General features: G+C 42.8%; 1 protein-coding gene across 1 annotated transcript; it reads right to left on the bottom strand.

Annotated features, from left to right (window-relative positions):
* Positions 1 to 234: 234 nt before the first annotated feature.
* LOC147437147 (malate dehydrogenase 1, mitochondrial-like) lies at positions 235 to 3,410 on the bottom strand. Its single transcript, XM_086486756.1, has 7 exons — positions 3,043 to 3,410; positions 2,086 to 2,259; positions 1,751 to 1,919; positions 1,609 to 1,670; positions 983 to 1,104; positions 752 to 869; positions 235 to 662 (listed from the first exon to the last, which is right to left on the bottom strand). The coding sequence occupies exons 1-7, from the start codon at positions 3,250 to 3,252 to the stop codon at positions 522 to 524; spliced, it is 996 nt and encodes a 331-aa protein (XP_086342882.1). The 5' UTR covers positions 3,253 to 3,410; the 3' UTR covers positions 235 to 521.
* Between the last annotated feature and the right edge of the window lie 7,111 nt (positions 3,411 to 10,521).

Here is a 10,521-nt window from a genome sequence, read left to right on the forward strand (position 1 = left end):
AATGTAGAACGAGGTACTAATAGACGCTTCCACATACCCACACCACACAAGCATACATCGATACAAAGATCTGCATATGAAGTTTCTATCATTGTCATAACTCTGAAGAGTATATAGGGCAAACTCAGCCACAATAAGCCTAGCACTAAAAGAAGCACAAAACACCAAATAGGAAAAATCACACAAAATAAGGTAGATGATAGCGCATACGCACAACAGAAGCTAGAAAAAACCTTGAAACCAAAACGAATGAGCTTATAATGGCGAAGACAAAGGCCAAGCATGACTTCATCAGAAATCCATGAGGCAGAGAACATCTGCAACCCATATAATTTCCAAAGAATATTCCCTTACATTTACCTGACCACCATGTCAAAGGAATTTTCAAAAATGTGTGTTATTATTCTCCCTTATTCCGGGCTAGCCTATACTCTTCACTATAATTAATAGCATCCGTAAACTACAAAAAAGCCTTCAACTGCTTATTTGAAAGCACCCTCAATGTGAGAGAAAGGGTGCAGCTAGTTCTGGTTAGCAAAATCAATGCCCTTCTGAATTGAACTTTTCAATTCTGGTTTCATGGCTTCCAAAGCCTTCTTCTCATATTCTGACAGGGCACCCAACCCAAGAACTTCCTCGACCCCATTCTTACCCAACCGAACCTGCAAACCAGAATACAAGAAAGGACATTCAAACGTAGAATCTAGATTTCCCAGCTAGAAGGGGGCAAAAATTTTCAAGAGAACATTACCTTAGACGAGAAGAAGGGCAAATCAGTTACCGTAGATGCGACATAGCTACACTCCACTACACCTGATTCACCATTCAAGCCTTTCAAGCATGATTCCGCAAACAAGGCACCGGCATATCTGAGAAGCACAGGCACGTTAATAACTGCATCGTTATCTAATTTATACAGCAAAGCGCATAAAGAGAGCAGCAAACTACTCAAAATAAAAGATAGCACAAATCATCAACTTACGCCATAGACAATGTGGCAGAACCTTTCCCAGCCTTTGCTTGAACAACTTCTGTCCCACCATCCTGTGTACGCTTCGTAAGTGCATCAATCTCTTCATCTGTTAAGGTAGCTTTCGGGGTTGCCTGCATACATAAAAGTTAGCAATGAACTTTTGCAAGTAAAGTGAATTGTGTCACTTGGTATCACTTGAAATAAGACACAGATCTGAAGCTGCTGAAGGTTTAACTATCCCATACAATCTCCAATAGCACAACAAAAAGTCGGGCAAGGGAAAGATCAGGCAAAAAATTGAAGGCAAAGAGAGCACTAGGAGACAAGCCTGCTTGAGTTTCGAGGGTGCAGGAACCTCTCCCTGGCCTTACCCTGACTAACAGAAAAATCTAAAGTGTCGAACGTCTGACATGAGCTTGTTCAAAACCACATGGAAGGGTTCAAAGAACAACGTTACTCTTTTTTACTACTACCAGAAACCGTAAAATGGTTCATAAACTCGAAATTTTTAGGCGACATTGAAGCGACAATCTTCAATTAATTTTCATTTCAGTTTTATTGTCTACAAGGTAGACTGACAACTTGTCCACAAGACAGACCGCACCACCAAGAAAACAAAACCATCCTCTATTTACCTGAGAAAAGAGAGGAAGAATAGTAACTCCGGCATGACCACCAACAACAGGCACATCCACATCTGCCCAGTGCACACCGCGCCAGAACATCAGACAAACTAAGAGGAATTCATGTGCAAATTGGCAAGGGTTTAATGCTTACCTTCAACAGACAGGCCTTTTTTTGCTGCATAAAAAGTTCTGGCTCTCACTACATCTAAGGTTGTCACACCAAAGAGCTTCTTGGGATCGTACATGTTGGCCTTCTTGAACACCTCTGCAGCAATGGGAACTGTGGAGTTGACTGGATTGCTAATCATGTTTATCACGGCCTTCAAAACCAGGAAAACAATCATTAAAAGTCTCTTGAGCTAGTGCACAACGACAAGTCCATGCCAACTGCTTCATGCATTTTCATCAGATTTCAAAAACTACCATCATGCCATCACAAATTCAATCACTTACAAATATGAACGAGCTTTCAGATAAAATTCTTACTTCAGGGCAATGCTTTGCAATGGCTGTACATAGAGACTTCACAATGCCAGCATTGATATTGAAAAGATCATCACGAGTCATGCCCGGCTTGCGAGGCACACCCGCAGGAATAATAACAACGTCAGCACCCTTCAACGCCTCCCCCAATTGCTCATCACCAGCATATCCCACAACCTGTGCCAAAAGCAACAAAGCAGCTGAGAAGTGGCAAAACAATAAAGATCAGAGATCAAATCAAAACATTGATTACACAATTGGTAGGTGCCCAAAAAAAATTAAAAAGCATCGTCTTGACATGGGAGCAGGGAGAATGCAGTCTCAGCTTGCAGTAATTTCTCAGTGACTGAATAACTTGACACTTGCTGACACTTCTTAACAGAACAATCATAAACTGGGCAGCCCAACTTCAAAACCAATCAACATTCCTCAAGTCTGAATTCAGCTCATTCACACATCAACAGAGGCAGGAGTGAGGCCATAAAACCCAAAAGCTTCTACTTTTCTCAACAGCATTCACAAGCAACAATGCACCCACGGCGGTACTAACAATTCCAGGACGGGGGAAACTGGCCTTCTACTGTTTTCTCTTGACATCCACAGCAAATTCACTAGATCTGTTAACGGTAGATTGGCATCACCTGCTAAACACCAAAGCTGAGCAGGACTACAAGATAATCACAAATCACAAGAAAAAAATATATTTACAAGTAAACTACCAATCGTCTTAGATCACGTCAGCCTACAAAACCTATCAGATCCCGTGGAGAACAACAATGACGCTTCTTTGGCTTTCCATACTCTATTAGCCAAGAGTTTACCATGGAGTTCCGCATGCACATGTCAATGCTCAGGCGTCCGGATGAGCAAGAGCGTAAGTTGACTATGGATGAAGGCACATGGAGGAAGTAAACGTCTGGCATGAATCAACAGACACAGAGAAAAAGAGAAATCTCCTACCTCTGCACGCGTATTGGCATGACTGACATCAGCAGCAACGCCAGGAGTATTCGCGATATCATAGAGGGAGAGAGAGGACACGAGGGGGTTGAGCTTCATCAGTAGAGCCAAGGGCTGCCCTATCCCGCCGGCAGCTCCCAAAATTGCAACTTTTCTTTGATGCTTCAAAGCCTCCGGGGCAGCGCGCCTAAACAATCCTGCGAACGTCATAGCTGTACCAACGCAGTTACCTCTCTCCTTTCCTCTGTGTCTGTTTCTTTCCTTTCTCAATGGCTACAGCGACACCAACAGAGAAAATGCAACCCTAAATATCTGAGGAGGCAGGAGACCGTAGTTCACTCCGCCAATTCGCTACGTATTTTTTTGTTCCGCTTATAATGATCTTGGCTAATGAACTTTGGCTCATTGGGCCTGCATGGATAGCTTCTTGTTAACTAGTCTTGCTTGGTGGGCCTTTGTTGCTCATCATCTGATAGATTTTGGAGCGCAGCTTGTTAGTTGGTTAGCTGGTTGTGATTGCTGCCGCATTGGGTTTTATTGTGGTGACTCGAAAAAATGAGTAGAACCAATTGACAGGCTCCAATAATAGCTCATCTTGGGACTTAATGAACATTGGAAAGAAGAAAGTTGTCATGCCCCATAGTGCTCCAGATAAGAAATTGAGCTGCTAAAGAGGGTGATTGAATAGAGCAAAAGGATTGCAAGTTAACCTAGTTTGGTAGTTGTTTGCAGATGGCACCATTCAATCTAGTAATATCGACCATTTAGTCTTTATACCGTGGAACGATCTTTGAGACACCCATCTTATCTCAATCAACCGTATTCAATTTTCCTTTATTTTCAATATATAGGTTGAATTTTCAAACTGTGCGAAAAGAAATGTATGTCTATTTGGTATATAGATACGATGAACGAAATTGCGCATGCACTTGTGAGGAAAACATATGGCTAAACTGAAGCTTTGACAAACTCAAAAAATACCAAAACCATATATAGAGTATAAAAATCGAACTATACTACCGACCTGATAATCTTGTACGAATGTCATCCAATTGTGCAAGCCGGAGGACAATGTTTGATTCAAGCTACAAAAAAGCAATGTGAGTAGTTAAACATATCCTCTTGCAATGAAACGTCACAAACTGAAACTGCAAAGTATACAGTGCACGTCATGCAGAGGTGCTATACAAAAGTATGGTGGAGAGTTGGCATTGTGGTCTCTCCAAAAATTATAAGAAACGGAAGCCGTGCCCTGCCCCATAGCGTTTATGTGTTGCGCCAAGCAAACGCATAGTCATGTGGTGCTAGATGCAAATAACGAGCCTTGTAGTGTTGTCGAGATGGAGTCGCGTTTGTGCAATTGAAACGTCCAGTGTTGTGAATATATGTCCTCCCTGCCAGACCCAAACACGCATTAAGAGATAAATACACACTTTCTTTTTTACACTAAAAATCCATTTGAGCCCATGACCAAAGCACCACCAAGCATGACATCTATTTGCAACAGACCGGCTAGCAATCTCACTATGAATTCTCTTACCCATGTCAATGCCTTGTGCAAGGCCGAGAATCCTTTCCTTTGCATTCAGTGTGCTTCCTCCAGCCTCCAATATATTGTTTTGCAATTACCTGAGGATACATCCCTTTTATCTCTACGAAATGGCGCTCAATCTTGTGGGCGAGCACTGAAAGTTGGCCTTCTTCGCGCACAAAACCTACTATGGGTTGTTTTTATCAGATGCAAAGCGAGGGCATTTCTCCATATGTAATCACCTATGCTTGCATCTTGGTGTGCATGGAACAACGGCAAATCTATTGTCGAATCCAGGAAAGAAGCAACATTTGCTCCACAACACAAGCATAATAAATTTTTGATTGGACTAAACACCCATGCTAAAAGGAAGGATTCCTACAAAATTAGCAAGATACACATTGAGCCCACTATTCACATATTTAAGGAGTACATTGGTGAGTGCGTATGTGGTACCCTCACGAAAGTACATTATATGGACCTGCCACTTCTTGAAAATCCATTTCCCTTGAATCCGCTCAGGTATGCCTTTAAGAGATTAAAAATAAAAATCTATTTGCCTTTTCCTAGTTTTGAGGAGAAGGTTGTAACATTTAATGGCCTAATTACTTGTGTGTAGCAGAAAATAGCATGAACATAGTGAGCATTTCATTAGAAGAGTTTCCTAATGAGAATAACAAGAGTGCTTGGGTGGAGAGAGCAACAAAAAGCATAACACCTAGTTAGATAACATGAACAATACTTTCAAAATAGAGAGAAATTAAGCTATTGACAACAGTTGAGGACCAGATTTGCATGGAGCCGGTCCCCCCTCCAAAAGGCTTTGTATTATGGTTTCTCCCATCAAGAGAGACATTGTACAATACAATTCTTTGTGTTCCTTCAAGACTAGCTAGTGCAATGAAGATGGAAGCTTCATGCACCTAGCAAAACACTTATCAAACACAACATCAATTCCCTCACGGTCTCAAACCCAAGACCTCACACACCTTCGAAGATGGTGAGAGCTAGCGGGGTATGCGAGTAGATTAAGAGGAAGAAGGAGTATTCTTACAAGAAAGATGTACATCTCCTCACATATAACTCATATTAGCATAGCTTAGCTTAGTAATTAGCATGGTAGAGGAGATGAGCATGCATTGAAGCTTGGCTCTTGGTTGGATTTGCATCACAAAGCCAAGAGTTGTTGGTGTAGGCCTCCCTTCTCACAAGCTTGGAGTAGGTGATAAGCTTTCCATTAAAGCTTGAGAAGAGAGAGAGAGTCTTCTTACTTCCACACATGAGTTGTTGTGTGTGAGAGAGGCAATAATGCCTTTGAAAATTCAGCCCCCCTCTCTCTCTCTTGGTCGACCCCTCTTGCTATTTGCTCATGCTACAATCTCATTGGACCTCCCCAGGCCTAGACAATGGTAATTAAGCAGTATAAGTGATAGTCTTCTGACATGTGTCCCCCTTTCCCCTTTTGTGAAAGCTTTAGGTAATTAATAAATGCAACTAAACTCTCATTGGACCCCTTTGCCTCTTGGCCAATAGGAATCAGGCAAGCCATTGGGCTATTGAATGCTCATTGGTCCCCTTGGGAGACTATCCAATAGTCTTCTAGAGAGCTTAATTCTCATTGGTTCTTTTATTAAGTGTTTTTAAATTAATTAAACTAGATTTACTCTAGCCTAATTCTCATTGGTCCACCTCCAAGGCCATCCAATAGGAATTGGGTACACCTTGTGGACATCTGGGCTAGGGAGCTGACATGTGTCCCTCATTCCCTTTGTGTAAAGGGAGCTTGTGTGTGTGTGTGTGTGTGACTTTCTCTCTCATCCCCTACAAGCAAGGATCGCCCCCTTCCATGTAGGGATTTGTAAAGACTTTTGGTACACACACAAAGCATCCAATTTCCCCCATGGTTGACCTTTGGACACAACCTTTGAATTTTGGAACCTTAGCATTTTGGAAGTCTTAATGGGCTGAACCTTAGGGTCTTTTTAGCCCATTGTTGCACATGGCTCTTTTGCAGATGGCCCCCCCTTTGGATCCCTATTTTCCCTCCTTTGGATCCCTACTGTGGCCGATTTGCTAGCTTAACCAATATTCTAGCTTTTCCTCCCCTGGCACTTCCCCATATTAAATGATCAGTTTTTAACATGAGAAAATCATTTAGGAGAATTAGATATTGATTATTATGACAAGGTTGTACGCTACTCCCAGACTATGATCGACCAGTTCTCTAGCCAAGTCGCAGGTAAAGGAGTAATTTCTTGCTTGGAGCTCCGTATGATTCTCTCACTCCTCCTGATGAAGATGATGGAGATCCAAAGGGGCAACTAGATCTGTTGCCAGCGATTCGATTGGAGCTTCGACCCTTTCCTATGATGATCACCTCTCTGCACGATGTCCTTGTCACCACTCATCAACATACTCGAGTTCCACCCACTCTAATCAAACTCATAGCATTTGGCTCTTTCTATAGCTTTCCTAGGATGCAAAGGGGCATGCAGTTCTCTCCTCTTAGCTACTGCACATTGGTTTCTCTCTCTGTGCTTGTCAATCTCCTCTTCTCTGCATAAGGCCTTGACAACGCCCTTTGGTCGCCCTCACTTCTACTACGTTCGTTAGAGGCTCTCATCTTCTTTGGCTTATCGGCTCCTACTGGCCCGTCTCCTCCACTTTTACGCTTTTCCATTGGTGCTTTAAGCTTCTCAGCCAAAATCGCCAGCACCCTCTTGTCTTTGTTCTATAGCTCCTTGCTTTCTGCAAGTAGTCTCTCCTCGGACTTTATCTCTGTCGTCGTCCTCTAAAAAGTTGATGGTTTGTTATTGCCAGATTTGCTAGAACTCTGCTCGGTGACTTTGTTCCACAGCGCTTTTATTGTTGCACCCAGCTCTATTTTTTAATGTTTATTGTTTGTTGTGTGCTGCGCTACTTTTGGTTTGCTGCTTGCCGTCGGATTCAAGTGAAAGGCAACAGCCTCGATGTTGCCAAGTGGCTTAACTCGCTGGCTTGCTTTAGGAAAATCGTCTTAGGCTTACCAAGTAACCCATGCCTTGCAATTCTATTTGCAGATCCAACCACCTCCTTGTGCACCCTCTGTGAAACCCCTGTTCATTTCCTCTTGGCTACTTGTCGTCTCCTTTTTATGTTGCTTTATAACCTTGCACCAAGCTCCCAAATCTTCTTCACGCCGTCAACTTACAAGTCCCCACCCGCTTATAGGCTTGTCAGCACTTTTTCTTATCCTCTCTGATCAACTCCTCTACCCACACCGCTCGTAGGCTTCTCCCCCGTCAATTTTTCTCATCCTCGATCTTTCCACCTCAGTCAGTGCTCCTGTTCAGGTCTGTTGGCCCTCCCCCGATTTCAGCCACTACCCCAGTTCGTCAGTGCTTTTTCTTGCCCAAAGCCAACATCATCATCTATTATGTTGCTTCTTGGCCTTGGCGAAAACCTGCCAACGCTCTTCTCTTTTGTTTTCTTTCTTTTGGTTATGCTTTTTTGAGCGAGTCGCAATGCGAGAGCGCAACACTTTTTTTTGTTCTTCGAATGAGGTCGAGGTCCACTAGATTAAAGATCCGGAGTCAATGCTCAGGATTAAGCCAAGTGGCTCAATACGATGGCCCTATTTGAGAAAAGGACCCTAGGCTCACCAAGTAAATAAATTGAAATGAAAGAAGAACTAGAGTGCTTTGTCAAGGGGAATTGGCCTAGCACTAAATGCGTCCGCTATCCTTCAACCACTGCGAGACAGGTGGTGCGGCTGTGGGTGTGAGCATGTGTGCGCAATCTCGTAAAACTAGCTGACTTCACATCAGATTGTCCATTTTTATGTTAATTAAAAGCCCTAAGACTTTGCATAGTCGTCCCCAAATTTTTATGGAACGTGTCATTTGTCAAAGGTACAACGGAAAAGGGCAACCGCAAGCAAACCTCCTCACATGTCCATTTTTATGTTAATTAAAAGCCCTAAGACTTTGCATAGTCGTCCCCAAATTTTTATGGAACGTGTCATTTGTCAAAGGTACAACAGAAAAGGGCAACCGCAAGAAAACCTCCTCGCAAGACCAGCAGCCAATGGATCTTGGATCAATCACGATGGATCTCCTCATAGACAACCACCTAACGTGTACCGCCCATCGAGCGGGCATGGCAATGATCGACAAGTCCACACACCCATGTAGGGTGTCCAAGCGAAGTGGAGGGGAGCGCTAGAGAGAGAAAGAGTGATCGACATCAAAAACTTCACATACACACACACACATGGTTCATAAGAAACTGCTAGAGAGAGGGGAGAGAAAATGTTACAGTATCTAGAGAGAGAAAATGTTACAGTATCTAGAGAGAGAAAACACTAGAGAGAGTTGTAGCCCAAATGTTGAAATCTCTACTCACTGATCACAACATGCCATGAAGTGCAAGCGGGGGTTTTCACATATACAAAAATAAAAAAAAGTGCCCTACCTAGCATTAAAACCCATAATCCAAAAAAATGGCCAAAAATGCTACTAAATGTGGAAACTCGTTGAAAGTGAACTACAACACACATTTATTAGTACAAGTGCAAGATACAAGAGACTCTCACCTCAGGAACGAGGGTCCTACCTCATAACCTATCGGGTGGGCAACATTGTGGAGTGCACCGATGAGAAAAGGTACGTCTACCTAAGATACAATCGAGCACATCCACAAAGCAGCCCTCACTCCCTAACCTACTCTTGGGAGATACTAGAACCATCACCGAATAGGAATCTGAAATCCAACACCCCCCTCTCAGCTCCTTGACTGGAAACAAGTCTAAGGGAGCTAGCATGAGAGGATAATGTCAATTGTGGAAGAGGTTTGGTGAAGATATCAACAAGGTTATCTGATGTTGGAATATGAACCAGCCGATAGAGCCATCTTTGGTCTTCTCACGAAAAAATGGTAGTGTATCTCTATATGCCTGGTTCAAGCATGAAACATCATGTTTTTTTTAATGACTATACAACACTGGTTGTCATAGTACATGGTCATCTTCTCGGGGAATCCAATCTCCAATAGTAGCCTCCGTAAGCACATTGACTCACAAGTAGCCCTACAATCAACCTTGTACTCCGTCTCTGTGGAAGATAACACAGCTATAGGTTGGTTTTTTCCTGCTCCATGAAATTGTTCTTGAGCCAAAAGAAAAGGTGTAATCTGTAGTCAACAATCGCCCATCTAAATCACCACCTCAATCACTCCATCCCCATAGAGTGATCATAGAGTCTATGTCTCTAGTCCCATAGCGAATGCCTAATGACTTGGGCATAGTGAATGCCTAATAACTTGGTCGCCTATCATAGAGTCCAAAGAGCATGCTCCATATGTGACTTGCCGGATATATACATGGAAGAATTGAGAAGTCCCACTAGGAAACTAGCTTCAAATCACGTGTTGAGAACCTAAATAAGAGAATCAACCAGTTTTTGATACTTTGTAGCCTCTGCTACATCTGAGGGGTCATATTGTGACAACTTCTTATTGGGATCCATAGGAGATGATATAGGTATGCACTCGGTCATATCGAATGTTTTTAATAGCTCTTGGACATAGCACTCTTGAGAGAGAAAGATGCCCCCCTTTGTCTACCGTATCTCCAATCCAAGAAAGTAATGAAGGAAGCCGTAAACTCCTTAGCCAAGGCCTCCATGTATTGCGAATGTGCTCAACATGGCCACATGTAATCACAAGATTGTCCACATAGAAAATGACAAGAGTCACCGATCCTTCCTCACAGTAAATATACAAATCTGGGTCTACAAAAGAACATCAAAAGGAGTGTCGTAGGAAGAAAGAGTCTATCTTCTAGTACTATGCTTGAGGGACTCACTTCAGGCCACAGAGAACCTTTAGCAACCGACAAACCATGTCACTAAAATCTAGATCCAAGAACCCTAGAGGTTTCTCCATATACACCTCCTCCTCTAAGTCACTTT

Source organism: Adiantum capillus-veneris, chromosome 17 (genome assembly GCF_014529385.1).
Source record: "Adiantum capillus-veneris isolate H3 chromosome 17, ASM1452938v2, whole genome shotgun sequence".
In the NCBI taxonomy this organism is placed as follows: Eukaryota; Viridiplantae; Streptophyta; class Polypodiopsida; order Polypodiales; family Pteridaceae; genus Adiantum; species Adiantum capillus-veneris.